Genomic DNA, 17,084 nt, shown 5'->3' on the forward strand with positions numbered 1-17,084 from the left:
AAGCCAACAGACTGTTTCTGACCGGCCAGAGACTGTGCTCATTTACATACCTAAAAAGAAGACTTGTGTAAACTTAAGAAGTGGCACCATTAACCTTTTGTGCACAGATTATAAAATCCTGTCCAGGCTTCTAAAGAATGTAATGGGCTTTGTCACCAAACAAGATTAGATCTACCACGTCCTGAATCGATGCATATTTGATAGTAAAAAATTTTGTGTAATTTGATTACTATTGCCAATCACCCTGACTTCAAAACAGGATTAACGTCTTTAAATCAGGAAAAAAGCTTTTGATAGGGGTTATTACAAATATCTTTTTAAAAGTCTGAAAGCTTATGGCATTAGGCCATCATTTGTTAAACATATTGAATTACTGCATACATGTTTTTGGAGTTTTATAAATTAACAGTACTTTGACATTTTCCTTTTCTGTCACTAAGGGGATTTGCCAGGGATTCCCTTTTCTAGATTTATCAATCCCTCTTTTGAACAGTTCAAGTGCCATCTTCCCACTCAGCATTCCTGTTTGCCCCACTTGCTGTTTAAAAGTTGTTCCCTATGCAAATGATGTGACGTTCTTTGTTATTTCTTCTTCTGAAGTGGACACTTTAGTGCAATATTTAAACGTTTTTCAAAGGCTGTGATTCGCAATAATTATTTGGTCCAAAATGAATGCCTTTTCATTGAGTATTGGGGAAATCCATCTCCCACCTTTCTTCCTGAGACCCTCCAGTGGGATTGGAATGTTTTTAGATAGTTGGGAGTGTAGTTGGGCAAGGATGGTATCACTGAGGAGAACTGGGTGGAGTAGACAGAGAAGATACATTGGGAGTTGCTTGTTCAAGACAATTCCTGCAGAGAAGGACTATTATTACTTCTTAATAATTAAATTGCCTCCATGTGTTGGCATGAATGTAGATGTGTTGATCCACCAGTTGGGCTAATTAAGTCTATATATTTGAACATTTGAAACTGTTTCTGGAATGACATGCATTTGGTCCAAAGGGATGTACTGCACTTACCAATATCAGAAGGAAGTCATGGCCTGATTCATATACATGGTAAGAGGAAGGCTTTTAGTTTTCAAGCTCTGCAAATGTTATTCTACAGTCCAGAATTGTGGTCATGGAGAGTTTTGGCTTTACACTCTCCTGTAAAATTACTTAAACATTGATAGGCATTTGTTGCTGTTTGATCTATTTAAACTGACTTTATCATCTTTGCCAATGTTCTGTTAATCCATGTTTTTAACATTGCTTTGTAAGTTTAAAAGAACAACTGTTAATCTTTATGACTTTTTTTTTTGGTTTATGGAGGATTAATTTGTTAAGATAATATAATATCATTACCATAAAAATATCACAAAGATTTCTCATCTAAGACATACAAGACTGCTTACCTAACACATCTCCTTGGCATATGAGACCCGAGTGGCTGGTCAAACAGTTTCTTTGCTGTTTCAAGGAGGCTCTGGCTGAATTAAACACAGACTCTCAAGGAGATAATGTTTCTCCAGATGACAAAATCATTGAATGCTACAGATCTTGTCATATAAATCAAGCCTAAAGTAGCAGAATATACTGATCACCCTGGTTTTATTCTCACACTTGGCAGGTTATCAGATAAAGCTTTTGGTATGGTAGGAAAAAATGACTAATACCAATTATGTGTGAAAGTGACTTTCAACAGTTTTCTAAAAGACTTACCAAATACTAGCTGGAGAAAAACTGAACACTGGCTTGAATGTAACTCTTTTCTAAATTTATTATTCCTGGAAACTGACTGTTGCCCATTTGTCAACAGTGAGAAACTGTTCTTCATCTTTTTTTATACTGCAAAAAACTGGAAGTACAGTTTAATCCCCTTAGCACACTTTTTGGTGGGACTGGATTGTCTTTTTCAACCGTCAGTTTTATTTCTGGAGTTGTATATAATCAAAAACAGGAAAGTAAATATGTTCTTGAGAATTTTCTTCTAGGTCAAGAAAAGTTGGGAGAAGCAATGTTTTGTTGAAAGGGGTGAATTGGTAATTAATTTGTTAATATTTTGTGTTTAACTTAAGGATTGAATTTTTGACAACTATGAAAAAATACACATTTGGAGGAGTGTATTGAGGGAGTAGAGGTGAAATAAAGTTACCATTAACATCAAACTTTTGTTTCAGTGTTGTTATAATTAATGTGCAGAATATGAGGAGTGTAATGTGGAGCAGTGGTGGTATATGGTTATTATAAACTTATTAACTATTTTTTCATATAGGATTGTTAATGATCTGTTCAACTGTATCTATTTCTGTTCATTGTTTCAACCATTGAGACTAATTATTATTATTATTATTTAAAATATATATATATAAAAAAATCCCCATAATGGAGATTGAAAATTTGGGTGACCAACAAATAATAAAAAATCAGATCCTATACGGACAAGAAAATAATTACTTAACTTCTCTGACCTGTTGTTCTTGTATCTTTGTTGCTTTTACTTAAAAATGTACGTGAATAGCAAGTGTTGCCAAATGTCTCAACATAAAGTGACTTTCCAGAATTACACCAAGAAGAAATAAAGCAGAAAAAATACTTGAAGATAAATCTTGGAACTTTTTAGAGTCATTAAGGTCTCAGTCTGCTTGAAATGCACTGAAACAATGAATAATTAAGAGGCTGAGAGTTACAATGTCTTAGATAGCAATGAAATATTATAATCCATGCAATTATTTTTCAATGACAACTCTTCATAGTGAGATTTGTATATGTGCCAGATGTTAAATGTTAAAGTGTTTGTTAAGAGTGTTAAAAAAAGAATGTTAGCAATGTTTTTAAAAATAATAATGAAATATTTTTTCTAAATGTTGGAACTTCTAGTCATATTAAATAACATTTAAAACCTTCTAAGTCCAGTTCTGGGTCATGTGAAGCTAGAAACTATCCTGACAGCATCAGGTGCAAAATAGGAATCAACCCTGGAGAGAGCACTGTGTCATCACAAGGCCCACTCTCACACACGGCCATTTTTGAATTGCTATTTAATGTAACACACCCAGTACCTGGGGAAAAAACATTAAGACAAAAACAATGACTCGGGTTGGATTTCAAACTCAGGATGCAGGATCAATGAGGCAACGGCATTTACCATTACACCACCCATCTAGCCCTGCGCCATATTTAGTTCACATTTACTAGTTAACCAATTTGGAAGAAACAGGAATGTAAAAAGAAATCTTCATAAAACAATGGAGTATTTGAACAATACAATACATTTTCTTTCTGCACATGTGGTCATCTCAAAAAAACTGTACAATAACTGAAAGGATCCTTTGTATATCAAGTAAGTACTAAACAAAGCAGCACATTAATGTTCTGAAACTCTTTTTTGAGCTCTTATCATGCTTCTGCAAACACACCTGCAGTGATTGAAGGTATCCCTCCTGTGGATCACAGAGCAAGGAAGAGATTCGGTGATTGTTCCTCATGCAGCGAATATTACTGTCCTTCCACATAGGAAAAATCTGCCGAATGACCGTCATTCGACCCAAGGCACTGTGCACTAGCTCAAGAATCTCTGCATCGCTGATCTCCTGCAGGGACACAAAGAGAAATGCAGAGTCACATACAGCAGCAACAGTCTTTGTGTGTTGGTTGGCTGAGAGGCTTCAGGGAAATTAAGAGCTGGGTTTTACAAGGTTGAGTGCAGACTGAAGAAAAAACATTTCTAAGAAGCAGAAAAAGAAAAAAGAAAAGGCTACTGTCAAACAGTCATGCTTCACTTAAATAGTGATTTAATCTAACAATTCAAGTACTAATATTCATGTGTAAAAAATTCTGGATAGGTTGCAGCAGAACATATTAATAAGTATATGATATCTGTAATAACACATGAAACTGAATTTAGGCAATTATTTTATATGCACTGTAGCACCATATTTTCAGTCACAAATTGTTCAACAAATAACTTGTTTAATTGCTTGTTTTTTTAACTGTGTTTGTTTAGCATTTTGTTACAGTAAAATTCTCTAAGAGAGGAACTATGGTTTTCAAAGATTACAATTCTTAGCCAGCAGGAGGTCTGGAGTGCAATTTTTTATCTTCTGGATTTATACATTCAAAGAAGTCTTATTGAAGTTAGTACAGTGTGTAAACAGTTACATAGGTTTCATGAATTGTAATGTACAGTACTTTTAAAATTCTTAATTATTGTGTGTATGGACACTGCTTAAATATGCTCCAAAATTTTTATAAAATGTATTTTGGTTTTGCTATCAGTATACACAGCCATGTTCATTAACTAAATACATAAATAAATAAATAAACCATGAGGATATGAAAAGTAGTGTGTAAGTGAGTATTTGTTTATTTTTATTTATGTAAATGATGTTAGACGAATAAGTAATAAGAAAGCATAAAAAAGTTGAATATGAAGCAGCAATGTTTGCACATTAAGCCATTTTAATTCAGTGTGAATATTACAGGCACCACTATTACCATGGAAAACTTTAAACATATATTAATGGTCCATATCAAATCCAGCATCCCAGACACTGAGCAAATTGATGAAGAGAGAACCATCAACAGCCAACCATTCAGAACTAACACACCTTGGGAAAAGTAACACTTATGTGTTAATGCTGTCTGTTAACTCGTCTTTCAGTAACATCATCCCTGTAAGGAAGTAATAAAGTTTAGAGCTCCTGGACTGAACACCATCCTGTATAATTGGGTAAAGGACTACTCAGCATGTAGGCTACTATATTGCCAGAGTTGGAAAATGCATATCTAATAAAACAATACAATACAATACAATTTTTTTTTTTTTTTGTATAGCCCAGAAGCACACAAGAAGTACCACAATGGGCTTTAACAGGCCTTGCCTCTTGACAGCCCCCCAGCCTTGACTCTCTAAGAAGACAAGAATAAACTGCCAAAAAAACCCTTGTAGGGAAAAAAATGGAAGAAACCTTAGGAAAGGCAGTTCAAAGAGAGATCCCTTTCCAGGTAGGTTGGGCGTGCAGTGGGTGTCAAAAAGAAGGGGGTCAATACAATACAGCACAATACACAGAACAGAACAAATCCTCAATACAGTATAAAAATAATAGAAGTACAGAGTAGAATTTAACAGTAGATGATATCACATAATATGTGACTCTATGGCTGTGGTCCATTCCTGTTTTTTTTGTGTATACCCATAATTCTGTTGCAAAGGCACAGCATAAACTCTATCATCAGTTTGCTAATGACACAACCATTGTAAGTCTCATTACCAACAATGACAAGTTAGCCTACAGACCAGAGAGGAACTTAAACATAATAATTCAATAATCTAACCCTCCACACAGGACAAAAAGAAGGTGATTATGTTAGAAAGGAGGAGTTTTAGGGGCCACGTACTGTACCTATTGACCTTTTTTAAGCATTTGGCTTGCAGACGTGTTTTTGATGGGTCGCCATATAATTGTGCACTAAAGTTAGTGGATTTAGACCAAGCGCAAATTCCATTGTGAGTGATATACTGGCCTCTATCTAGCATACAAAACAACGCAGTTAACTCATCACAGAGAGCATTCATTTCTATTAAACAAAAATAAAAAATATTCCCTACAACACCACTTTCCCTGTCCTAACCAGTGAAGCATTCAAAGTGAGATCTCCGACAATCAAAGACACAATTAAGAAAGGCAGCGAGAAGAGGCAATTTCAGACAAGATTATGAGGTGGGGGACTACAGCACTAGTTAGAAATGTCGAAATTAAATTAATTGATGTGGCCCATCATTGTGATTATTTTCAGAGTGTTATGAAGGGTGAGTGAATAGTATTGGGGTATATATGATGTTTACCAAAAGTAGTTTCATTGGCCATAGTCGATACTTCATCTTGTGTTCACCATTTAGGCACACATTGAATGAAAATCTGTAGTGGATGTACAAGGAAAAGTCTGCATTAAATTTAATGTGTTCCAGCATCGAAGAATTCCTTCTTTTCACACTATTCTAAAGTTTTTGGATAAATGTCAATGTACTGCTAGTGTCAAGGTCATGTTTGGACAAGTGAGAATCGCAAGAAAACCGAAAAATATCAAAATATTGAGACAAGCTGAATGTGTTCAGCATAATGTCAGTTGGTAGTGTTAAACACTGAAAAGAGGACTATTGACTGAAATATCCATCAAATGTTATGCTATATCTTGCATAACACACAGATAATGCATACATTGATTTAGGAATAATTTTTTTGCTCAGTTTTTTTAAACTGTTAACACTAGAATTACCAGACCCTACGAAAAAACTCGTAATTCCGTCCCACCTTAAACTGCTTCTTAAATCCCTTCACACCTCTCCGCCAGCGCCCTTTGTTTTCTAAATGTGCTGATAAAGAGAAGTTAGGAGCAGCCGGCTATTCCATCCCCCCACCAATTTAGAACGTGCATGAACTTCTCTCAGCTCATGCCTTGATTGAGTATCTGGGAGTGAAGTGGAGTTTTAGAGTGGAAATAATAGATCGTTGTTTGGAACACACGCATTTCATGTCTGTTCCGTTTCTACAGTAATCTGTGTCAACACATTGTTAAAACAGAAACGTTTTTTTATATTCTAGTAGTAGATGACAAAATGTAGGCATAAACTATATAATGTATGAAGCCTGAAGTCCAAATAGCAAAGAAACATTTTCACAAGAATAACACAATTGCGAAAATTATTGTTTCATTAACAATACATTTACTTTCCACTTTTCTCTTTTGGTAATATTCATATGCAAAATATACTTAAAAGGAAACTAAAATGTTTACTGTATTATTGTTATCATTACTACAGTATATGGCAATTGTTATTTTTCTGTTTGTGGCTCTGCTGTCATTATGGTAATAGTTTTCTTCTTGGCTCTCAGTATTGATTTTTTTATTTGGGATGCAAATTAAATGTTTTAGTACCTGGTGTAAAGAGTTAATACTATAGCCTTAAACTCTTAGAGATCTACATCATTGACTATCTTCCATTCTTCAGCACAAGGTTCAGCAGTGTTTTTATTTTTGTAGAGGCTCATGAAAGTCACTTCAGAGCTTTACTTACTCCTACAAACATGGGTAGCCTAATGCTAGATGTCTATGTAAGCATACTTAGCCAATAAACTTGATATAGATTCTGATTTGGAAGTGATATCATAGTATTCAGTCCAATACAACAAGACTCTAAAAGAGGTCATATGTACATCACGGGTCAGTTCACCGCCACCGCCGGGCTGCAAATGAAAAGATTACAGGCAGCATCTGCTCAGGAATATATGCTGTCCTACTCATGACCATGGAAATAGAAATGTCAGTGTGCCAAATTTACAGTATGTGAAAATAAACTTCGGTCACGGATCTCTGCAAAAAGAAGTCTTGTTAACTAATATTGCATTGTTTAATTTGAGATCTCTTAATGGCAAAGCATTGGTGCTGTCAGAATTCATCATTGACACCAAACTTGATATGCTGTATTTAACGGAGACTTGGCAAAAACTGGATGAATTTACATCTCTCACAGAGGCGACACCACCTGGTTACATTTTCCTCACAGAGCCTCGTAGCTCAAGACAAGGCGGAGGACTTGCAGTAAATGTCAGAGTGGATATAAACATCAAAAGAATCCCAATTGATTGTCCATTGTCTTTCGAGTGTCTGGCTCTTAAACTAATAACAGAATCAGGTCCTGTCTTACTCATTGTTCTTTATCGTCCTCCAAAATACAATGCATCCTTCTTATCTGATCTGACTGAACTATTAACCCACTTAAGTTCCTTTTCCCAGAGAGTCATTCTTCTTGGTGATTTCAAAATCCATACTGACATCCCCACATCTAAAGTGAGAAATTAATTCCTATCCTTACTGGACTGTTTTGACATGACACAACAAGTTGATTTTCCCACCCACTCTGGTGGTCAGATCTCATCTGTACATCTGGACTATCTGTTGCCGACATTTACAGCACTAATTTGGGACTCTCTGACCATAAAGCAGTGTTTTTCACTGTCTCATCACCTCTTCCTCCTCTTACCTGTAAACGACAAATTTCTTACAGAAACCTTAAAAATATCTGTCCCTCTATCCTTTCTGGATCCATTTCTGATCTTTTACTGTCTTCACCTATTCCATCAACACTAGATAGTCTTGTTGACCAATATAACACAGTCCTCATTCAGCATTAGATAAAACAGCTCCTTTAAAACTTAAGGAGGTTTCCTTTAAATGTTCAGCTCCTTGGTATTATTCAGAATTACAATCTATGAAAGCAGCTGGATGACGCCTTGAGAGAATGTCACGTAAGACTGGCCTCACCGTGCACATCCAGGCTTTCTCTGACCACCAAAGAGCTTACAGAGAAGCACTAACTGCTGCCAAGAACACCCATTATGGCAGAATAATAGAAAGTGGCCACGATAACCCAAGGGTTTTGTTCTCTGTAGTTAATAAACTACTCTAACCCGCATCTGGCCCAACTACCTCTTCTACTGAAGTCTGTGAGAAATTCCTCCACTTTCTCCATAACAAAATTAAAGAACTAAATAATTCAACTAACATAAATACATCATCTGTTTATATCTTTCCCTATTTTCCCACTCCATCCAGCTCCTTCTCTTAAGCTCTCACCAGTCACATCTGCTTTTTTTAATGACCTGTTTTGTAAGATGAGGCCGACTACTTGTGTACTGGACCCCATCCCCAGCACATTACTTAAATCCTGCCTTCATGCCATAATCCAGACTGTTACAACAATAATAAACTCATCCATTGAGAATGGCTTTGTGCCGCTCACTTTTAAAACTGCTTCTGTAACCCCAGTGTTAAAAAAGTCTGGTCTTGATGCTGACAGTCTTAACAATTTTCTGCCTATTTCCAACTTACCTTTTCTGTCAAAGGTTCTTGAGCGTGTTGTAGCTTCCCAACTCACCAACTACTTAACTTCTAATAATTTGATGGAACCCTTTCAGTCTGGTTTCAGAGCACAGCACAGCTGTGAAACTGCTCTGCTACGGGTAACCAATGATTTGCTTATGGCAGCAGACTCTGGACAAACCAGCATATTAATTCTGTTAGACCTCAGTGCAGCACTTGACACGGTCAGACATGACATTCTACTGTTCAGAATGGAGAACATGCTGGGTATCTATGGCACTGCCCTTTAGTGGTTCAAGTCCTATCTGACTGATAGGCAACAGTTTGTTAGTCTTGGCAACAGCAGGTCCAGCACAGCGCCAGTCATACAAGGAGTTCCTCAGGGCTCTGTCCTCTGCTTTTCTGTATTTATATGCTTCCCCATGGCCATATTATTTGTAGCTTTGAACTGGGTTATCATTTTTATGCAGACAATACTCAACACTATTTCAATGTTAAAAATGGAACTTTGTTAGAACTTTCTCAGCTCACAACTTGCCTCAGTGAAATTAAAACCTGGATGGAGCAGAACTCTTTAAAATTAAATTGCAACAAAACTGAACCCCTGCAAATATCGACTAAAGTGCAAGTCCATCTTGGCAGTGATCTCATCAGACCTGCCTCTACTGCAAAGAATCTTGGTGTCATTTTTGATTCCTCCCTTTCTTATTCCGCCCACATAAATCACATTAAAAAACATTTTTACTTTATTTTTACCTCCGTAACATATCACATGTTCGCTCCTTTCGCTCCTTTTCTAACGCTGAGAAACTTGTCCATGCTTTTATCACATCCTGCATCGATTATTGTAATTCCCTACTGGCAGGTGCCCCTTCTAATTTTATATCACAGCTCCAGCTTATTCAAAACTCGGCTGCAAGAGTCCTTACACGGACCAGCAGCAGCGAGCACATAACACCCATCCTGCTTCACCTCCACTGGCTCCCTGTGTCTTACAGAATTGAATATAAAATCCTACTAATAACCTACAAAGCCTTAAACGACCTTGCACCAAACTACATCAGTGACCTTCTCTATCACTATGTGCTTGTCTGCCCACTAAGGTCCTCTGATTCTGGCAATCTTGTTGTGCCCCACACTAATCTACAGTACATGGGACATTTATATGGATACACCTTAATAAAATGGGAATGGTTGGTGATATTAACTTCCTGTTTGTGGCACATTAGTATATGTGAGTGGGGAAACTTTTCAAGATGGGTGGTGACCATGGTGGCCATTTTGAAGTTGGCCATTTTGGATCCAACTTTTGTTTTTTCAATAGGAAGAGGGTCATGTGACACATCAAACTTATTGGGAATTTCACAAGAAAAACAATGGTGTGCTTGGTTTTAACGTAACTTTATTCTTTCATGAGTTATTTACAAGTTTCTCTTTGTTTACAGCCATTGACATGTTGCAGAGGTTAACACGTGAGGAGCGGATAGAAATTGTGTTGATGTCTGGTGAACAAAGTAACCGGGTCATTGCAGCAGATTTTAATGCAAGACACCCTACGAGACCACCCATCTCCCATGCTACAGTTAGAAAACTGCTTGGTAAGTTTCGTGAAACTGGTTCAGTGTTGGATTTGCCAAAATGTGGACGCATGAAAACTGTCACTAATGAAGAAACATCAGTGGCTGTCCTAGCTTCATTCAGCAAGAGCCCACAGCATAGCACTCGCCGCATGTCACTGGAGAGTGGCATTAGTCGAACATCCCTTTAGCGGATATTAGCTACTCACAAATGGCACCCTTACAAACTCCAGCTACTGCAGCATCTCAACGAGGATGACCCAGATCGGCGCACTGAATTTGCAGAATGGGCAAAGCAAAAATTGGAACAGGACCCTCAGTTTACGCAGAAGATTTTGTTCAGTGATGAGGCAAACTTTTATGTGAATGGTGAAGTTAACAAACAAAACTACCGCTATTGGTCTGACACTAACCCACATTGGATAGATCCCTCCAAGACTGTTGGAACAAAAAAAATGATGGTATGGTGTGGTATATGGGGTACAAAGATAGTGGGGCCATTCTTCATCAATGGAAACCTCAAGGCCACTGGATATGCGAAATTGCTACATGATGATGTGTTTCCCTCTTTATGCACTGAAGCTGGCACGTTCCCTGAGTTTTTCCAGCAAGATGGTGCACCACCACATTATGGGTGTCAGGTCCGAGCATTCCTAGATGAACAGTTTCCTGGAAAGTGGATTGGTCGTCGTGGGCCAGTTGAATGGCCCCCAAGGTCTCCCGATCTGACCCCCTTAGACTTTTATCTTTGGGGTCATTTGAAGGCAATTGTCTATGCTGTGAAGATACAAGATCTGCAGCACCTGAAACTACGGATACTGGAAGCCTGTGCTAGCATTTCTCCTGCGGTGTTGCTATCAGTGTGTGAAGAGTGGGAGAAGAGGGTTGCATTGACAATCCAACACAATGGGCAGCACATTGAACACATTTTATAAGTGGTCAGAAACTTGTAAATAACTCATGAAAGAATAAAGTTACGTTAAAATCAAGCACACCATTGTTTTTCATGTGAAATTCCCAATAAGTTTGATGTGTCACATGACCCTCTGGATCCAAAATGGCTGACTTCAAAATGGCCACCATGTTCACCACCCATCTTGAAAAGTTTCTCCCCTCACAAATACTAATGTGCCACAAACAGGAAGTTAATATCACCAACCATTCTCATTTTATTAAGGTGTATCCATATAAATGGCCCACCCTGTACACTCCATGGGTGACAGCTTCAGCTGTATAGTGCCCAGACTCTGGAATGACCTACTAAAATTAATTAGATCAGCTGGCTCCATGTATTCTTTTAAAAAAACAACTCAAAACTCATCTGTTCAGGAAGGCTTTTAGCTCTACCTGACTTTATTACCCTTCTCTCAGTTAACCTCTATGTCAAGATGCTCATATAACCTGTGTGTGTGTGCTAGACCATCAATTATGTTGTCTGTTAGGCTTTTTTTCTCTGAATTTACTATCTTACTCTTTTTTTTATTTATTTATCAGGTTTAGTACCATGTTATATACCGTATACCCTGCCGTTCTTTCTTAAACTCTGTGAAGTGCCTTGAGCATGGGAAAGGCTCTATATAAATAAAATTTATTATTATATACTTCACTTATGAGCAAGACTCTCTTAAGTAAGCATCTGCAGTACCAATCATTTTATTGTCGTATTGCTATGTCCAATATATTGTGTGATATATCTGATATTTTTTTGTTTATGCATTTACTGCATATTTAGATTTTTACATTTCACCTTCCAGGGCTTTTTACGACTTTTCCAGTACCAACCAGTTCATGAATACAGGACTACTTTTCACTCTAATTCTAAATATGTACAGAGAAATTACATGGACCTAATACAAAGATGCATGAAGTCAAACACCTGGTCAGTTTTGAAATTGATAAATGCATGCAAAACTTGACATTGAGGGTCACACTATTTACCCAGAATGCTTTTATGCACTGTTTATGCAATTCTAGGCAGGACTGCAACATTTTAAACAAATATATCATTTTCTGGTCAATGAATGTGCAATTGATAGTAGTAGTAATAATAATAATAATAATAATCCATTTTATTTATATAGCACCTTTCCTGTGCTCACAAAGTCTCAGAAAGAAGCAGCAGGTATACGAGGTGTGATCAAAAAGTACAGTGGATGTTGATGCAGAGCACCATTCAAGAGCAACGCAAAACAATTCAATGCAGATTCTGACATGTCCATCCTAGAGCCCAGTTTGTGACAAGTTTCACCTTGTTTGATATTGTCAGTAGTTTGTGAGCCACTGTTGAGTTCAAGTGTGTTTTTCAAGTTTGTCATTAATAATGGATATCGAGCAACGCATTAACATGAAATTTTGTTTCAAAATGCAAAAAACTCAGGAAACCCATCAGATATTAAAACTGGTTTATGGTGACACTGCAACAACAATTAAAACTGTTTACAAGTGGTTTGATTGATTTCGTAATAGATCTGACTTGGTTGAAGACGAGAAAAAATTAGGAAAATGTTGAAATGGTTTTATTCATCATTATGACAAGGCTCCTTGTTACACATTCCTTCTAGAACAACAATTTCAGTTGAATAAAACCATTATGCTGTGTCTGAATCCACCTTATTCACCAGATCTGGCACTGTGCAACTTCTGGCTGTTCCCTAAATTCAAAATGACCATGAAAGGCAAATGATTTCAATCCATTGAGGACATCCAACTAAAGACACTCTCGAAAGAAAACTTCCAGAACTGCTTCACAAAGTGGCAGGAACGTAGGGATACGTGCATTAGGTGAGTAGTAGTTGTAAATCTTTTACTGCAATAAACGTTTCTTTTTTAAAACATTCACTGTATTTTTTGATCAGAACTTGTATGTAACATTGGATACAAATGTTTCTGAACACTAAAACAGATAGATACAGGATATACAAAGATGTAAAAAGTATAAAAGACAATGAATGAGTAATATACTAAATTAAATACTAAAAGAAAAGCCTAGCAAATAACATCATTTATGATATAACACACACAACAAATTGTACTGAGCATCTGGACAGAGAGGAAGACCAAAAGAGGATGAAGGCCTTATCACCCACAGAGTACAGGCACAACAAGACTGTCAGCATCAAAGAACCTTAGTGGGCGAACAAGAGCATAGTGATGGAGAAGGCCACTGACATAGTCCAGCGCGAGACCATTTAAAGTTTTGTATGTTAATAATAGAATTTTATATTCAATCTTGTAAGACACAGGGAGCCAGTGGAGGCGAAGCAGGATTGGTGTGATATGCTTACTGTTGCTGGTCCATGTTAGGACTCTTGCAGCAGAGTTTTGAATCCACTGGAGCTGTGATATGAGAAGCGGCACCTGCCAGTAGAGAGTTACAATAATTGATGCAGGATGTGATAAAAAGCATGGACAGGTTTTTCAGTATAAAAAAAGGAGAGGAATGAATGAGCATGGGATATGTTATAGAGATGAAAGTAATAAACTTTCTCAATGTGGTTTATGTGGGTGGAGTAAGAAAGGGAGGAATCAAAAATGACACTAAGATTCCTTGCATCAGAAGAAGGTCTGATGAGATCACCATCAAGAGTGAATGAGAAGGAGCTCATTTTCTTAAGTTGTGCTTTAGTGCCAATTTGCAGGAGTTCAGTTTTGTTGCAATTTAATTTTAAAGAGTTCTGCTCCATCCAGGTTTTAATATCACTAAGGCAAGTTATGTGCTGAGAAAGCCCTGATGAAGTTTCACTTTTAACATTGGAACAGAGTTGAGTATCATCTGCATAAAAATGATAACCCAGTCCATAGCTATGAATGATATGGCCAAAGGGAAGCATATGGATACAGAAGAGCAGTGGGCTGAGTACAAAGTCCTGAGGAACCGCTTGTGTGACTGGCACTAAGCTGGATCTGCTGTTGCCAAGACTAACAAACTCTTGCCTGTCAATCAGATAGGACTTAAACCACTGAAGGGCAGAGTCAAAGATACCCAGCATTTTCTCCATTCTGGACAGTAGAATGTTATGTCCGATGCTGTTGAATGCTGTACTAAGATCTAGCAGAACTGATATGTTGGTTTGTCCAGAGTCTGCTGTCATAATCCAATCATTAGTTACCCAAAGCAGAGCACTTTTACTGCTGTGCCCTGAAACCAGACTAAATTTTAGTTCCATCAAATTATTAGAAGTTAAGTAACTGGTGAGTTTGGAGGCTACAACATGCTAAAGAACTTTTGACAGAAAAGGTAGATGAGAGAATAGGCAGAAAATTGTTAAGATTGTCAGCATCAAGACCAGACATTTTTAACATTGTGGTTACAGAAGCAATTTTAAAAGTGGCTGGCACAAAGCAAGTGTCAAGGGATGTATTTATTATTGTTGTAACAGTTGGGATTATGACATTAAGGCAGTATTTAAGAAGTGTGGTGGGGATGGGGTTCAGTAAAAAAGTAGTTGGCCTATTCTTATAGAGCAGGTTGACAAGAAATGCAGATGTAACTGGTGAAAATTTAGAGAAGAGCTTAATGTAATGGGAAAACTGGGAAAGATATAAATGGATAATGGATTTGTGTTTGTTGAATTATTTAGTTCTTTAATTTTATTTTGGAACAAGTGGAGGAATTTTTCACAGACTTTGGTAGAGGAGGTAATTGGGCCAGATGCAGGTTGAAGTAGTTTATTAACTACAGAGAACAAAACCCTTGGGTTACCATGGTCACTTTCTATTATTCTACCATAATGAGTGTTCTTAGCTGCAGTTAGTGCATCTCTGTAAGCCCTTTAATGGTTAGAGAAAGCCTGGAGGTTCATGGTAAGGCCAGTCTTACATGACATTCTCTCGAGGTGTTGGCTAGGTGCTTTCACAGACTGTAACTCTGAATTGTACATTAAAGCTGAGTGCTTAAAGGAAATTTCCTTATACCTTAAAGGAGATAGATGTTTTATCTAGTTCTGAAAGAAGGACTGTGTTAAAGTGGGCAACAAGACTATCTGGTGTTGATGGAATTGGCGAAGACAGAAAAAGACCAGAAATGGAACTAGAAAGGATAGAGGGACAGATATTTTTAAGGTTTCAGAAAGAAATGTAACATTTAAAGGTAAGTGGAGGGAAAGGTAATGATACAGTGAAAAGTACTGGTTTATGATCAGATATTTCTAAATCACTTCTATAAGTGTTGTGGACAGATAAATCAAATATGCAGATCAGGTCCAATTCATGACCACCAGTGTGAGCAGGAAAATCAACATGTTGCAGAAGTCAAAACAGTCCAGTAAAGATAGGAATTCATTTCTCAGCTTACATGTAGTAATGTCAATATGAATGTTGAAATCGCCAAGAAGAATAACTATCTGGGAAAGGGAACTTAAGTGGGTTAATAATTCTGTCAGATTAGAAAAAAGATGCATTGTATTTTGGGGGATGATAGAGAACAATGAGTGCATATGATGGTGTGGGTCCAGCTCCATACTCCCTCTTCTCATTTGGGAGTCTCTCAACAGTTATGACCAGGATGAGCTGTACAAATGAGAACACCTCATGAAGAAAGGGGAAAGGTGAAATGGGGTTATCCTCCCAACCCTCCTCGACCCCCACTGCCTTCTCGGTCTTCACGGGTGAGGCGACTAAACTCACGGTCACTCCCACTCCTCATTGTAGCTCAGCTGGAGTTACCCATTCCAATGGGAACTGCTCTTGCCATGCTACCATGGCCCCTCCAATCAAGACGTGAATGTGGCAATTATTTATTTAAAAAGCTGCTGATCAGCTGCGGACCTCAGTTTACCACAATACAATAAGACGCTTCTTATTAGCTTAAGAGCTAGACACTCGAAAGACAATGAGCAGTCAACTGGGATACTTTTGATGATTAGCTCCTCTTTAACAATTACTGTGACACCTCCGCCTTGTCTCGATGTGCGAGAATATGTAAAATAAATGTATCTAGATGATGTCATCTCCATGAGAGATGTAAAATCATTTCATTTTTGCCAGATTTCTGTTAGGCATAGCATGTCAAGGTTGGAGTATGTAATGTATTCTGATAGCACCAGCATTTTGCCATTAAAAATCTTGAAGACAGACTATCCCTGGCTTCTAGATCACCTCGGTGCAAAAAAATGTTCATAAGACTCATGCCATGAGGCACAGAAAGATTCATTTGCCCCTGAGGCTGCGAACCCAGTCAAGGCAAAGTCCATAAAGTCTGTAAAAATAAATCTAAATCAGTCCGATGCATCCATGAACTATATATACAATAAAAAATGTGAAAGAAGTGTAAGAAGTGCAAAGTTAAAGCAAATTTTAATGAAATGTGTTGTTAACAGGGAGGAGCAGCAGCAACATGTCCCCTCCCCCCCCAAAAAAAAAAAAGTGTGGTAAAGGGCAAAATGTAATTTCAAATTACTGTATTAACTGATTAGATTTTGTTCCTGCATTATTTACATGAATCCCTTCATCTTCTTTATTATCTGGTTAACATCCTCAAGGTCACTTTGCTTCTCCTTTGCAGTCCTTCTTAAGCTTTGGATTTAGTAATTCATGGGAGATGTCCGTGATTCAGTCTTCTCACAAAATGCATCTGCCAATTTGATCAAAGTACCAACATGTATTTCTAAACATCATTTCTTTTCTTTAAGTTTGTTGACTT

At 37.4% G+C, this 17,084-nt stretch overlaps 1 protein-coding gene across 3 annotated transcripts in view; it reads right to left on the bottom strand.

The window, feature by feature from the left end:
• The window catches only part of LOC120539274 (glutamate receptor ionotropic, delta-1-like), a 1,446,518-nt gene that overhangs the window by 254,214 nt on the left and 1,175,220 nt on the right, over positions 1-17,084 (bottom strand). For all 3 annotated transcript variants that reach the window (XM_039769204.1, XM_039769195.1, XM_039769212.1), the window contains one exon: positions 3,404-3,577. In XM_039769204.1, coding sequence (XP_039625138.1) covers positions 3,404-3,577 — 174 coding nt within the window. The remainder of the gene's footprint in view (positions 1-3,403; positions 3,578-17,084) is intronic.

The sequence above is a fragment of the Polypterus senegalus genome, chromosome 1 (assembly GCF_016835505.1).
Source record: "Polypterus senegalus isolate Bchr_013 chromosome 1, ASM1683550v1, whole genome shotgun sequence".
NCBI classification, from domain to species: domain Eukaryota; kingdom Metazoa; phylum Chordata; class Cladistia; order Polypteriformes; family Polypteridae; genus Polypterus; species Polypterus senegalus.